Source organism: Mus caroli, chromosome 5 (genome assembly GCF_900094665.2).
Source record: "Mus caroli chromosome 5, CAROLI_EIJ_v1.1, whole genome shotgun sequence".
In the NCBI taxonomy this organism is placed as follows: Eukaryota; Metazoa; Chordata; class Mammalia; order Rodentia; family Muridae; genus Mus; species Mus caroli.
The window spans coordinates 93,383,683-93,393,913 of record NC_034574.1 but is presented as its reverse complement, the minus strand read 5'-3'; the positions used below and the strand labels follow the sequence as shown (position 1 = coordinate 93,393,913).

Genomic DNA, 10,231 nt, shown 5'->3' with positions numbered 1-10,231 from the left:
TGGGATTAAAGGCGTGCGCCACCATGCCCGGCTGATTCCTTGATCTTAAGACAGTGGTCTTCCCTGTTTCTCTTTACCGTTTTTTTGAATTGAAATCTATTTTACTTAATATAAATAAGGCTACTCCTGTTTCTTTTGGGTTGTTTGCTTAGAATATCACCTTCTTCCCCTTTGTGTTCTCCTGTGTTAGAAGTGAAGTGAGTTTCTTCTGAGCAGCTTGCAGCTGGGCCTTGTTTTTTTTCATCCAGTTAGTCATTTCAATAGGACAGTTCTGCATTTAAGGTTGGTGCACTTAGGGAACCTGTTTTGTTGTTCTCTCACTGCTTGCTTGTTTCTCACTCTCTTACTCTCTTCCTTTTTAGGTATTTTATTCTAGCAATGTGTTTTGATTCCTTATTTTGGTCTCTATTGAAGAGTATTGCTTTGTGGTTACCATTAGGCCTACAGTAAAACTTGTTTTGATTATAACAAACTGTTTTGAAATGATGTCAGCTTAAGCATATGGAAAGTCATAAAAAGGAAAAGTTTGTAACTATACTGTTAAAAACTGTTCCTGGCATGGTGGTGCATGTCTTTAATCCTGTACTCTGGAGACAGAGGCAGGCAGAGCTCGGTGAGTATGAGGCCAGCCTGGTCTATATCATGAGTTTAAGGCCCGCCAGAGCAGCTCCGTTGTGAAACCTTGCCTCAAAATGAATAAATCTTTATCACTGGGGCCAGGACAATGGCCAAGCAGGGAAAGTCTTTGGTTTGATCCTCAGGACCCACCTGGGAGAAAGAGAGAACTGGCTTCTTCCCCAGGTTGTCCTCTGACCTCCATACACATGATGGTGTGTGCATGTATGTGCATGTGTGTTTATATCACACAAGTCAATAGCTGAATGAAAAACAATGTATCCTCGTACCTGGAGACTGAGAGAGGGATTGCCACACAATTAAGACCAGTTAACGAGGGCTACAGACAGTGTAAGACTGGTCTGCAAAACAAAGAAGGTATGGAGGTGTTATAGAAGAATTCCATGGCTAGAAATATACTTAACATTTCTCTCTCTCTCCCTTCTTCCCTCCCTCCCTCCATCTCTCCTCTCTCTGACCCTCTCTCTTCCCCTTTCTCTCCCTCCCTCTCCCCATCTGCGCCACCTCCCCACCCCTGCGTGTGTGTGTGTGTGTGTGTGTGTGTGTGTGTGTACTTGAGACAGTCTCATTTGATTTCTCTGTCCTGGAACTTGCTTTGTAGACCATGTTGGCCTTGAATTCATGGAGATCCCCTGCTTTTGCCTCCTGAGTTCTAGAATTAAGTGCAATGGCACAATAAACATTTTTAAAGGCTAAAGAATTTAAATGCAGGTTTATAGAGGAAAAGATTTGTGTTTGTGTTTCAAAGAATACAATGGATAATCGGTTCATTATCAACCTTACAATGCTCTGAGGTAGGAAGAACCGCCTTCAGAACCAGTCTGGGCCAGCAGGGAGACCTTTGTTAGAGAAGGGAGGGAGGAAGATGGCTTCTATGTTTAATTGAATGCACTTTAAAAAATGATAGCCATTTATATTTACATATGTGAGTGAGTACACTGTAGCTGTCTTCAGACACACCAGAAGAGGGCATTGGATCCCATTACAGATGGTTGTGAGCCACCATGTGATTGCTGGGAATTGAACTCAAGACCTCTGCAAGAGCAGTTTGTGTTCTCAACACTGAGCCATCTCTCCAGCCCCGCCATTTATTTTTAAATGCTACTAGTAGACTAGAAAATGGCTTTAGGCTATAATCTATAATTGGCTTCCAGACTTCCAGTGGGCTGAGAGAGAAAGACACAGGGAAGGCATGTAGTATAGAAAGGCTTCTTCATAGGAATTTGCATCAGTCACTTTACTAGGTGAAGTCATACAGGTCTATGACTTCATTTTACTCCAAGGGAAATGAAGATACAGCTGACTTTATGCTTAGGAAGTAGAAGAAAACACAGATATTTAGTAAAACCACCGATGGTCTTTGATATAATTATAGTTTTTACATGAAAGTGCTACATTCACGTGTTAATTGTCATTTATTAAGCAGAGGGCTGGGAGCTTACACACTGATAAGGGACTCCTGTCGTAGGAAACTATTATGCTGTAGTTGTCAGTGGCTACCTGGTCTGCGGTTTTGTGTGTGCTCTCCCGACACTATGGGAACGAATGATGAGCTTGCAGTTGGTGGTTGACACAACTGAATGCAAGCAAAATGCTAAGTACTGAAGTCACGTACTGTGCTGTGGCATACATGACATGACGCAAGAGTACAGGGAGAAGAGAGAGAGCCCTATCATAAGTAAGAGCCGTATCGTAACTTAGTGTTGGTGGCTGGTTTGCCACTAGTGTATTGCAGTTGGCTTGTTTATGCGCCCTAACAATGGCCATGCTGTAAATTAAAATGTTATTTATGAACTCATTTTCTTTATTTTGTTTTGTTTTTGATACTTTGCCTGCATTTATGTTTGTGTGTGCCCAGTGCCCTCAGAGGTCAGAAGAGGGGGTTGCATCCTGTGCTGCTTGGTGTTTGTCCCTGACATAAACTCAGACAGATATGGGAAGAAGGGCTCTAAAGTAAGAAACGCCTCCATAAAATTGGCATGTAGGCAAGTCTGTAAGGATTTTTCTCTTTTCTTTTTTTCTTTTTGAGACAAGGTGTTTTTATATAGCTCTGTCTGTCTTGGAACTCACTCTGTAGACCAGGCTATCAGGGATCTTCCTGTAGGGCACCATGCCTGGCTGTAAGGCATTTTCTTGATTAGTGATTGACATGGGAGGACCTAGCTTTTTTGGGGCGGTGCCACTCTTGAGTGGATTTAAGAAAGCAGGCTGACATTATCCGAGAAGACTCCTCTTGCAACAGACGGTAACAAATATGGAAACTGACAGACAGACAGTATGCAGAGTGAGTGTGCTTGGAGTACTTAGTTCTAAATGGGATGTCTCCATGAAATCTCCTCCCCTCAGGGCTCAGCGAACCCTGCAGAAAAGGAGGGGGAAAGATTGTAAGAGGAAGAGGGGATGCTTCACAAACACGTGGCAGGAAGTGGGCCAAGCAGGACAGACAGCAAAGCTGAACATTAACACAGAGCTTGATGAATGGCCCCTAAGGCAGTTGCTTATGCTCTGAAGCCCCTGCATTACTGCAGGATGGTAACGATGTCATTGGAAGGACTGAGAGCAGACCAGTAAGAGCAGGCTGCAGCTCTGGCTTCCATTGAGTCTGTTCTCTGGATTTGCATATTATTGGTGTTTAATTTTTACTACAGTGTATTTAGTGTGTGCATACTTGTGTTTCTGTTGGAGTATGATGGAAATCACAGAACTGTTTGCTGGGAGCCTCACCTATGGGCAGCAAGCCTTTGCTCATTGAACTGCATCCCTAGACCTGAGACAAAGATTATCAAACAAAAATGTTAAAACTGAGATTAAGAACGCAGCAGTTGCTGTTTTGGACAAAATAAAAGAATTCTGTTTTGAGGCTACATTCTTAACCCAATTAAGATTGTTTACGAGATCACATAAGACAAGAATATAATGTCCTTATTCCAAAATATTTTGAGGTATTGCCAAGTTTGTTAAAAGCTTTCATGGGATGTAAGCAATAATGTAAAAGATAAGACGAGGTTGTGAATGATCATCTGTGACACAGACATTGGAGGAGGAATTGTTAAGACTAGAATCTAAAAACTTTGCTACTCAGACGATAGCATTTATATAATTTTCTAGATTGGGATATACCTTTTATCTGCTGCCATTAAAGCCTCTTTGATCTGGGAAAAAAAAAAGAACACAGCAGTTTAGGTTCAGTTTCAGAACAAGAGCTCTCTCTTCCCTTCTTGCCTCCCTCTTTGCTTCCTTCCTTCCTTCCTTCCCTTTCTAGAATTTCCTGTCTATAGACCCACATATAAGAAAATCCAGCCAGGCGTGGTGGCGTGTGCCTTTAATCCCAGCACTCGGGAGGCAGAGGCAGGCGGATTTCTGAGTTCGAGGCCAGCCTGGTCTACAAAGTAAGTTCCAGGACAGCCAGGACTATACAGAGAAACCCTGTCTCAAAAAACCAAAAAAAAAAGGAAAAAAAAAAAAAAAAAACCACAGTAAAATTCTTTTTTTTTGGGACAGGGTTTCTCTGTGTACCCCTGGCTGATTCACCTGCCTCTGCCTTCTGAGTGCTGGGATTAAAGGCGTGCACCACCACTACCCAGGAAGATTGTCCTTTGATGTGTGTGCAAGTCCTGCCCTTGTGTGTGTCTGTGCGTTGTACATGTGCATGGATGGTGCCCACGGAGGCCAGGAGAGGGCCTCGGATCCCTGGGACTGGACCTACACACAGGAAGGCTGTGCAGGAGCAGCCGGTGCGTCCAGCCACCAAACTAAAGGGTTCTTTACTTCTCCCCACACGCATGTAAAACCTGTCTGCTTTGTTTTTGCAGTGCTGGGAATCAAGCCTAGGACCTCTTAAATGCTAAACTAGCTCTGTACTGCTAGCTCTCCCTCAAGTGCCTATGAGATAGGAAGAAAGTGTGAAGAGAAAATTAAATCCTTAGCCATTTGACAGTTGTCTTGTGTGACCCCCCCCCCCTCTCTCTCTCTTCCCCGAGACAGGGTTTCTCTGTATAGCTCTGGCTGGAACTCACTCTAGACCAGGCTGGCCTCGAACTCAGAAATCCGCCTGCCTCTGCCTCTGCCTCTGCCTCTGCCTTCCGAATACTGGGATTAAAGGCGTGCACCACCACGCCCGGTGTGAGTGCTTTCTCTAGACTAAGTAAGGGTATGCGTCATCTCTTATGAAATCATCTTTTACAAGTGGTTAACTACCTTTCCTTTCTTTTATTTATTTATCTATTGTTTTCAATAAAGTTTCAGGGTGTTACCTACAGCATCCAGTCCCAGCTTCCTCAGTGCTGAGGTGACCATGTGTCCACCACCATATCCAGCTCACCTTTGCTGTGCTGACTATGATATACATGAATCATTCATAAATTAGGGGCATCCCATGAACTCATTGCTTTCTGGCTGCTTCTGATGTTTCATTAGCTTCCTGCAAAGTCTCAGCATACTGTCTGGTGAAGAAAATTATTGAAGTGATTATTAAAATTTGACTCAGATTTCTTACACCCAGAATTGGTTACTCTCTAGACAACCAAAATTGGGGTAATTTTGAACTGTATTTGGCATCATGAATCAGGGTGGTGAGTATCACAGCATTTCAGAATAGACTACATTTGATAAGAGAGCAGGATGGTCTTTCTCTTTTATAATATATTCAATAAAAAACCACTGTAGTTTGTTTGATAAAGTAACATCTGTATTCCCTTTTTAATTCTGGGAGTCAAAAATGATACTTTTCTCATAGTTTCATGACAGCAACAACAAGGTGTGTGTGTGTGTTTTTAATTTATTTATTTATATTATGTATATGGGTACACTGTAGCCAAACAGATGGTTGTGAGCCTTCATGTGGTTGTTGGGAATTGAATTTTTAGGACTTCTGCTCGCTCCAGTCAACCTCACTGGCTCTAGTTGGCCCCGCTCTGGCCCAAAGATTTATTTATTATTATATTTAAGTATACTGTAGCTGTCTTTAGACTCACCAGAAGAGGGTGTCAGATCTCATTAAGGATGGTTGTGAGCCACCATGTGGTTGCTGGGATTTAACCTCAGGACCTTCAGAAGAGCAGTCAGTGCTCTTACCTGCTAAGCCATCTCACCAGCCCAAGGTGTGCATTTTTTTTTTTTTTTTAACTTTTGAGGTTATAATATAATTACAGAATTTCTCCCTTTCCTTTCCTCTCTCCAAACTTTCCCATATACCCTTCCGTGGTCTGCCTCAAATTGTGTGTGTGTGTGTGTGTGTGTGTGTGGTCTGTGGAAGCTAGAAGAGGGCATTAGATCCCCTGGAAACTGAGTTTGAGGTGGATGTGGGCTGCCTCACTTGGATGCTGGGAACCAAACCCTGGTTCTCTGGGAGAGCACTTACCCCTGAGCCATCATGTCTTCAGCTCCAGCTGAGTATTATTTTTCATTTCTTTCCAAGCACGTAATTGAGATTTAAGAGCACTCTCTCTTACCTATATGACTGTTGTACGTTAACAGATTAATTGTAGGCATGTTGTTTTGTGTTGTTTGACAGACAGTGAAATCGGCTGTGCAGACCATCACTGTGGGAGGAATGAGCACCTCACAGTTTAAGACCATCATCCCTCTGGCCACTGCTCCCAATGTCCAGCAGATTCAAGTGCCTGGAAGCAAGTTTCATTATGTCCGACTTGTTACTGCCACAACAGCCAGTAGCTCAGCCCAGCCAGTCAGTCAGAGCCCCAGTGTAAACACACAGCCTCTCCAGCAAGGTTTGTATCCATTTCTCTTTGAACAGTAGTGAATGCTTTTAACATCGTCAAAGACCATTGCTGCTGCTTCTTCTCAAGCTGGTGTCTCCTTAGACAGTATGGATGAGTAGTGGTTACAGAAGGCGGGAAGTAAGGCCAAGAGTTGTATGTAACCATTTACTCTCTGAGAAGCTAGTTGGGGTTAGCTCGCTCCAGGAGAGCCAGAGTTCGGTTTCCAGCATCCCCGTGAGGCAGCCCACAACCCCCTGAAACTCAGTAATACAGGTAATCATGAGTATTGATTAATTGGGTAGCTGTTTTACTGCTTAGACCTCCACTGTTTATATCAATGGGACAGATTTAGTTAGAACCAAATGCTTTATTTCATTTCTGAACTGTACAGCTCTTTGCTAAGGCTTGGGTCAGTATATAAAGAATCCAACAATTATTTTAATCTTCTTTTGAATAGTACTTTAAAATTAAAATTGGCAAGGCTACTCAGTCAGCAGAGTGCTTGCCTTGCGTGCATAGAGCCTTAGGTTTACTCCTTATTAGCACAGCCTGGTTGTGGTTGCATACACTTTGTGTACCCAGTGCTTGGGAAGGACCAGAAGTCCAAGGTCCTCATTGTATGGCAGTTTCAGGGCTGGCCTGTGAGGAGACTCTGCCCTTCTTTCCTGAGGCAATTGCATGGACATGGGTAATTGTTCTCAGGCTTAGAATGGAAGGGTCAGAACAGCTTACAGCTTACAACCTGCTTTTCTTTGAGAAACTGCGGTACGATCCAACAATGTCAACTTGAAAAGATTAGTAGGTAGCTAAGTGGCAGAGTGCTCACCTTATGTGTAAGGCTTTAGGCTGGATCCCCAATGCCACACAACCAAGTGCAGAAGTGAACGAAAGAATCAAGCTCAGATAAGTTCAAATCTAACGTCATTGCGCCCTGTCACTGTTGTATTGCTGTGAGAGGCACCATGACTGTGGCAGCTCTTCCAAAGGGAAACATTTCATTCGAGCTTGCTTACAGTTTCAGAGTAGTCCATTATCATCATAGAGGGGAGCATGGCAGCGGGCTTTGCATGCATGGTGCTGAAGAAGTAGTTGGGAGCTACATCCTGATCTGCAGCCAGGGAGGGAGTGAGAAAGCCTAGTTCTGGCATGGGTTCTAAGAAGTCCACATCTCCTAATCCTTCTAATCTTTTCAAAGAGTTCCACAGCCTGGAGACTAAGTATTCAAGTATATGAGCCTGTGGGGGCCAGTTTTATTCAAATCACCACACACTGTTTATGTATTCTTTTTTTATTATAACTTTATTGAAATATTTTATATGCACCTTTGAATTCACTTTGCATTATCTTTGTGCATGCACACACGTGTGAGTGCAGATGTACTTGCCCCAGAGTAGCCCTGGAAATCAGAGGGCCTCCATGTCAGCTCACACTATGTTGGAAGCTGTTGTCTACTGCTCAGTACAGCAGACCTGCCGGCGCCTTAAGCTTCTGGGTGGCTGTCTTAGGTCCCATTTCACTGTGAATGAGGCATAGCACAGCATCTGGCTCTGTGTGGGTCTGAGGTGCTCATGTGTCTGTGACAAGTGCTCTATGCTCTGAGCCAGCTGTGTCCCTGCCCAGTCAGAGCCATGCAGTCACCACTGGTCACTGCTTTCCTGGGAACCTTCTGTGTATAGTGGTCACCTTGGACAATCATGGCTCTTTCAGCTACTAGCCTGCCAGTCTCCATCAAAAGTTTAAGAAAGGAAGAATCCCATTGATATCATGATAGCTTTTTTATACAAAGAAGGCCATTTCATTTATTGCTTAGAATGTTCTCCTCCCACTCCCCGCCCCCAGTATTTGTCTTTCTTTGAGACCAGGCTCCTGACTTTATTGTCACATACATGAAACACCAGGTTCAATCCTTCCTATCTTCCAATTCCCACACCCACTCCTTCAAGGCCGTGGAAGTGGCAGTGAGCGTGGCCCCGGACCGAGTTTAGTCTGTTGTCAACTGTTACCTGAGTGTGTCCATTGTGTCTGCACCTCAGGCTCTGTCCTCTGCCTGCCGGTCCTCCTGAGGCTCAAGCTCTTGCCTTCCTTGCTTGTGTGGCCCTGCAATGGCAGGCCTTTTCTTCCTTTTTACATGGCTCCAGCACATTGCTGAGGGGGAGCGGGTGTTGCCATCTCCTTTCTCATTCCCAGGTCTGGCAGGCTCTCCCTCACACCTGCCCCTAGCCACCCCTCCCCCCCCCCCATGCTTCTGCTCCTCTGCCTTATCTTGGTTCTTGCAACTTGTGTTGATTTTTTTTGTTTTTTTGTTTTTTTACATACTGCTACCAAATAAATTTTCCATTGTGTTGTTTCAGTAATATTTAAATACCTCAGATCACCCTAGAAACTTCTGATTGCCTATAGAATTAAAAATATAGATTAAGACTGGGCAGAATGGTACATGCCTGTAATCCCAGCACTGGGGTAAGCAGAAGTAGGCAGATCTCTGCAAGTTCTTGGCCAGCCTGATCTATATAGCAAGTTCCAGGCCAGTCAGGACTATATACTGAGACCTGTCTCAAAAATTAAAATTAAACTAAATTTAAGAATACAAGCCTGGTGTATGCTTTCAATCCCAGAACTTGGGAGGCAGAAACAGGAGGATCTCTGAGTTCAAGACCAGCCTGGTCTACTATAGTGAGGTCAAGGACAACTAGAATTGTGTAGAGATCTTTCAAACAAAACAAAACAAACAACAAATAGGATAAATGTTCACATTTCTGCCTTAAACACCAGGGCACTTAGCACAGTATCTGAAACCTATCTCTGTGTGTGTGTTTGTTTACCTTTCCCTGGGCTGCACCTAGACAGCTGTGTTTATTCACTGTGGTAGGCTTTGCCATCCCCGCTTATCATGCTGTCTGTCTGTCTGTCTGTCTGTCTGTCTGTATGGCCACGGTGTGTATTTTCTCTTCTTTGAAATCCCAGGACAGTTTATCTTCTTTAATAGTATGTTTTATTTCTTGAAATTAATCACATCATTTTTACTTTTCCTCTGTCTCTCCCTTCCCACACCCACTTCCTCTCTAATTCATTAGCTCTATTTCTTTAATTATTGTTACACACATACACACACACTCATAAATGTATCCTCCTAGTCCCTGTGAAGTCACTTGTAGGATTCCCTCAGTATTTCTGGGGGTTAGATAGACGACTCAGCGCACAGACAGCATGTGCTGCTCTTGCTGAGGACCTGGATTCCGTTTCCAGTACCAACATGGTAACTCCGCAGTCTTCTGCAACTCCATTCTTTTTTTTTTTTTTTTTTAAAGAGAGAGAGACATTTATTTATTATTTTATGTAAGTACACTGTTGCTGCTCCAGACACACCTGAAGAGGGCATCAGATCCCATTACAGATGGCTGTGAGCCACCATGTCGTTGCTGGGAATTGAACTCAGGACCTCTGGAAGAGTAGTCAGTGCTCTTAACTGCTGAGCCATCTCTCCAGCCCTGGAACTCCATTTTTATGGGATTTGTCACACTATTTGAACCTCCATAGGCAACAAACATGCTTGTGGTATACAGACATAATAGCAGGTGGAAAACACCGATACACATAAACTATAGAAGTCTTTTTTTAAGACCTGTTTTTTCTTTTATTTGGGTACTTGCCTAATCTGTTCAAGAGTATAATCTTGAGAGCAAGAGCTTTAATCTTGAGTCTCCTGGGGTACCCTGCCCTCAGTAGCATTTATATAGTAGCAGGGTTACAGTAATAGCAGTAGTGAATTTACTACTCACGTCACACACAAAGAGCCTACACACTTAAAAGTGGCAGAGCTGGGTCTTGAACCACTGGATCTTTTGACTTTAGAACTTTTTCTTTTTTTTTTTTTT

General features: G+C 43.5%; 1 protein-coding gene across 13 annotated transcripts in view; it reads left to right on the top strand.

The window, feature by feature from the left end:
• Lin54 (lin-54 DREAM MuvB core complex component) overlaps positions 1 to 10,231 on the top strand; it is a 59,801-nt gene that overhangs the window by 34,590 nt on the left and 14,980 nt on the right. For all 13 annotated transcript variants that reach the window (XM_021163112.1, XM_021163109.2, XM_029477515.1 and 10 more), the window contains one exon: positions 6,149 to 6,365. In XM_021163112.1, the coding sequence (XP_021018771.1) occupies positions 6,149 to 6,365 (217 nt within the window). The remainder of the gene's footprint in view (positions 1 to 6,148; positions 6,366 to 10,231) is intronic.